We start from the raw sequence: 4,170 nt of genomic DNA on the forward strand, positions 1-4,170 counted from the left end.
CTGTCGGAATAGGTAGGGGTATGTACAGGCCGTGGGGATGGACTGTTGACTTAGCTTTCTTGCACACCACACATCTTGCACAATGAGCTTCTACGGTTTTCTTGAGGTGCGGCCAGTAGAAGTGTTCTCTCACCACAGCTAGTGTCTTATCTACCCCAAAGTGACCCATAAGACCTCCTCCATGTGCTTCTCGGACGATCAGGTCTCTAAGTGAGCATTGCGGTATGCAAAGCCTTTTATCTCTGAACATAAAGCCTTCGAAGATATAAAATTTTCCATGGGCTCCATTATTACACTCCTTGAAGCTGTCTCCAAACTCGGGATCTTCTTTGTAGAGGTCTTTTATGAACTCAAACCCCATAACTTTGGCTTCCATCATGGCAATAAGCGCATGTCTTCTTGATAAGGCATCGGCTACAATGTTGTCTTTTCCCTTCTTGTATTTGATGATGTAGGGGAAAGTCTCAATGAACTCCATCCACCTCGCGTGTCTCCTCTTTAGGTGTGTCTGTCCCCTAAGATGCTTGAGGGTCTCATGGTCTGTGTGCACTACAAACTCCCTTGACATGAGATAGTGTTGCCAAGTCTCTAAAGCTCGCACCAAGGCATACAACTCTTTGTCATAGGTAGGGTAGTAAGCGTTGATCCTCCTAGCTTTTCACTGAAAAAGGCTACAGGTTTGCCTCCTTGGGTTAAGACAGCTCCTACACCGATCCCTGATGCATCACACTCCACTTCAAAGGTCTTGTTGAAATCAGGTAAGACTAGAACCGGTGCCTCAGTGAGCTTCTCCTTGAGTGTGTCAAATGTTGCTTGTTGCTCTCTTCCCCAAGTGAATCCCACACTCTTCTTGACCACAGCTGTGAGAGGTGCGGCTATACTGCTAAAGTCCCTGACAAAGCGTCGATAAAAACTGGCCAAGCCGTGAAAGCTCCTCACTTGGCTTATGTTTGTTGGAGTCGGCCATTCCTTGATTGCCTTAACCTTCTCTTCATCGACCTGTAAACCCTGTGAGCTCAAAACAAAACCTAGAAAAACCAGCTTATCAGTGCAGAATGTGCACTTCTTTAAGTTTGCATAAAGGCCCTCTTGTCTAAGAGTCTTGAATACAAGCTCAAGATGTGACACATGATCAGATAAACATTTGCTGTATACTAAAATATCATCAAAGTAAACCACAACAAACTTACTGATGTATGCTCTAAGAACTTGGTTCATTAGTCGCATAAAGGTACTTGGTGCATTGGTGAGTCCGAATGGCATCACCATCCATTCATAAAGACCTTGCTTGGTCTTGAAGGCAGTTTTCCACTCATCTCCTTCTTTCATTCGCACCTGATGATACCCACTCCTGAGATCAATTTTGGAAAATAGGGTAGCTCCACTAAGCTCATCAAGCATGTCGTCTAGTCTTGGGATCGGGTGTCTATATTTGATGGTAATGTTGTTGATGGCTCGACAGCCGACACACATGCGCCAAGACCCGTCCTTCTTTGGCACCAACAGAACTGGTACAGCACACGGGCTGAGGCTCTCCCTTACATAGCCCTTGCCTAATAGCTCTTTGACTTGTTTCTCCAATTCTTTAGACTCTTCTGGGCTCATACGGTAAGCCGGCTTATTTGGTAATGCGGCTCCTGGTATGAAATCAATTTGGTGTTCTATGCCTCTTATTGGTGGCAGTCCTTCAGGCATCTCATCAGGGAACACGTCCTTAAACCTGTCAAGCAAAATAACAATTTCGGGTGGTAGATAGAGTTCTCCAAAACCTGCGCTCAAAAGCTCCTTAAAGATCATTAGTAGCATTGTGTGTTTGGAGGCAATAGCTCTTCTTACATGACTATGTTGAACAAGAAAATTGGACTTAGAATGATTTTCTTTTTCTTTGAGTATTTGCATTTGCAAGTCATGCACTTGTGATGGCGTGAGAGGTGCTAAGCTAACTTTTCTCTTGTTATGCATAAAAGTATACATATTAGTTCTACCATCATGCTTAGTTTCTCTATCAAATTGCGATGGTCTACCTAATAATAAATGTCCAGCTTGCATGGGAACAACATCACAAATTACTTGATCCTGATATCGACCAATACTAAAAGGTATAGACACTTGATCACTGATCTTAAGTTCTACCTTGTCATCGAGCCACCTTAGCTTATAAGGCCGAGGGTGTTTAGTTCTCTCAAGGCCTAACTTGTCGACCATGTGAGCACTAGCAACATTGGTGCAAGACCCACCATCAATGAGGAGATTACATACCTTGCCTTTGATGGTGCAACGGGTATGAAAAATGTTCTCACGCTGAATAGTTTCGGAGGGTTCCACCATTGCACTTAATGTACGCCTTGTGACAAGGAGCTCACCAGTATCAGGGTATTCAATGTCACCATACTCTTCTAGAGGCTCAGTCTGTGCCTCGTCTTGAGATTCATAGTCTCCGGATTCGGTCACAAGCATCACTCGCTGGTTCGGGCATTCTCTTGATATGTGTCCTCTTCCCCTGCATTTAAAACAAGTGATATCTCTAGATCTCTGAGGGTTAGACGTCTTACCGAGCTCTGGTCTAGTGTCTTTGCTAGTCTCAACAGCTTTGCCTTTGAACCGAGAGTCAACTTCTATGCCTTTGCCTTTGTCTATTGGCTTGTTTGTGTTTGACGTCCATGTGGTTTGAGGTAGGTTTCTGGCACTCATGGTCTTCTTTTTGATGTGTTGCTCAGCTTGAACAGCTAAATGGAAAAGATCCTTGAAATCTTGATAGACTTGTCTCTCCACTTTTCGGCTAAGTCTTTCTTGTAGACCGTCTACGAACTGGGCCATAAGAGCTTCTTCGTCATCATTGAGCTCCAAACGGTTTCTCAGCCGTTCAAACTCCTCATAATATTCCTCCACAGATCTAGTTCCCTGCTTAAGACCACGGAAACGTCGTTGTAAGTCTCTATGAAAGTGAGGAGGGACATACCTTTGTCTTAACATATCTTTCATGTCGATCCATGAGTCGATGGCTCTAAGGCGATTTCTTTTGCGGTCTGATATCACCCTGTCCCACTAGATAAGGGCATTGTCTGTGAGTTATGCTACCGCCAATGCTACCCTCTTTGGACCGGGATGGTTATAGTAATCAAAGATGTGATCCATCCTCTTCTCCCAATCAAGGTAGGCTTCGGGATCAACTTTTCCGGCGAAGCTTGGTGCGGTCAGCTTGACATGATGCTGGTTTTGTCTTTTAGATGAGTAGAACTCATCTTTATCTTGTTCTCCATAGTCGTCTTGCGGCACACGCCTCCTGTGTCTAGGTCGCCGTTGGGCTGGTTCATCATCTTGAGAAGAATCGTCATCGGTGGGTTGCGTGTGATTAGCTTCGTTGATGCGAACTCCAGTAGGTCTCAAGTTGTTTCGGGTGTGCTGATTAGTGGTAAAGCCGGTGTTCAACCCTCCAAGGTTGCGAGTGGGTTGCAAGGTCACTCTTGCTTGTTCCACATGGCGGAGTCGGTCGCCAAAGTCTTGTCTTAGGGCTTTGATCTCATCTCTCATGGATGCTATCAGCTGGTGAAGAGCATCTTGAGCATTACTACTCTCTTCTCCCATGGTTGTTGATTGAGTTTTCTCGCAAAAATGAAACAGAGGAGATTAGTCGGGACAAAAGCAAATAAGGAAAATTGCTCGGTCTTCTTTAAGTAAATTTTCCAGTCAAACTAATTGAAAGTATGCAAAATGGAAAGTATGCAATTACGGGACTAATGAGGATTTCCCTTTTTTTTTTACTTTTCTTTAAATGATCTAATGAAGAAGACAAGGATGAGCGAGCGTAAAGGTTTGTGAAGATGAGATACAATGATGAATATGAAGTTAAACTAGATGCAATGCTATGATCTTATGTTTTCTTTTGGGATTTTTGAAAGACAATGACAGACTATATGACCCTTTTTTTTTTATCATGATGCAATGAATTAAAACAAAACAAGGAAGAACAAAATTGAAATAGACAGAATCGGAGAGATAAAACCTGGGCTGAAAGGAACTTCAGCTCTGATACCAAAAATGATACAAGCTCAGGGCTGTCTCAAGGCTTGTATGATCTCGGAACACAAAGCTTGGTTTAACGGCCAAGGGTTGATTCAATGGTCGAGCTTCTCTAACCAGGGAATCATCTGGAGGATCGGTTAAGTAACA

The 4,170-nt window shown here is 43.6% G+C and overlaps 1 protein-coding gene across 1 annotated transcript; it reads right to left on the reverse strand.

The window, feature by feature from the left end:
* Positions 1–588: 588 nt before the first annotated feature.
* Positions 589–3,585, reverse strand: LOC112087736. Its single transcript, XM_024157609.1, has 2 exons — positions 3,091–3,585; positions 589–3,045 (listed from the first exon to the last, which is right to left on the reverse strand). Exons 1-2 carry the CDS (start codon positions 3,583–3,585, stop codon positions 589–591), a joined length of 2,952 nt encoding a protein of 983 aa, XP_024013377.1.
* Between the last annotated feature and the right edge of the window lie 585 nt (positions 3,586–4,170).

This window comes from Eutrema salsugineum, unplaced genomic scaffold, assembly GCF_000478725.1.
Source record: "Eutrema salsugineum unplaced genomic scaffold, Eutsalg1_0 scaffold_16, whole genome shotgun sequence".
NCBI classification, from domain to species: Eukaryota; Viridiplantae; Streptophyta; class Magnoliopsida; order Brassicales; family Brassicaceae; genus Eutrema; species Eutrema salsugineum.

What these genes read in the sequence shown, in the direction of transcription:
- LOC112087736 (XM_024157609.1), bottom strand. Translation starts at nt 3,585, where the DNA reads ATGGGAGAAGAGAGTAGTAATGCTCAAGATGCTCTTCACCAGCTGATA. An exon ending in ACCATCCCGGTCCAAAGAGG is followed by an intron (nt 3,046 to 3,090) that starts GTAGCATTGGCG and finishes GCCCTTATCTAG; the next exon opens with TGGGACAGGGTGATATCAGA.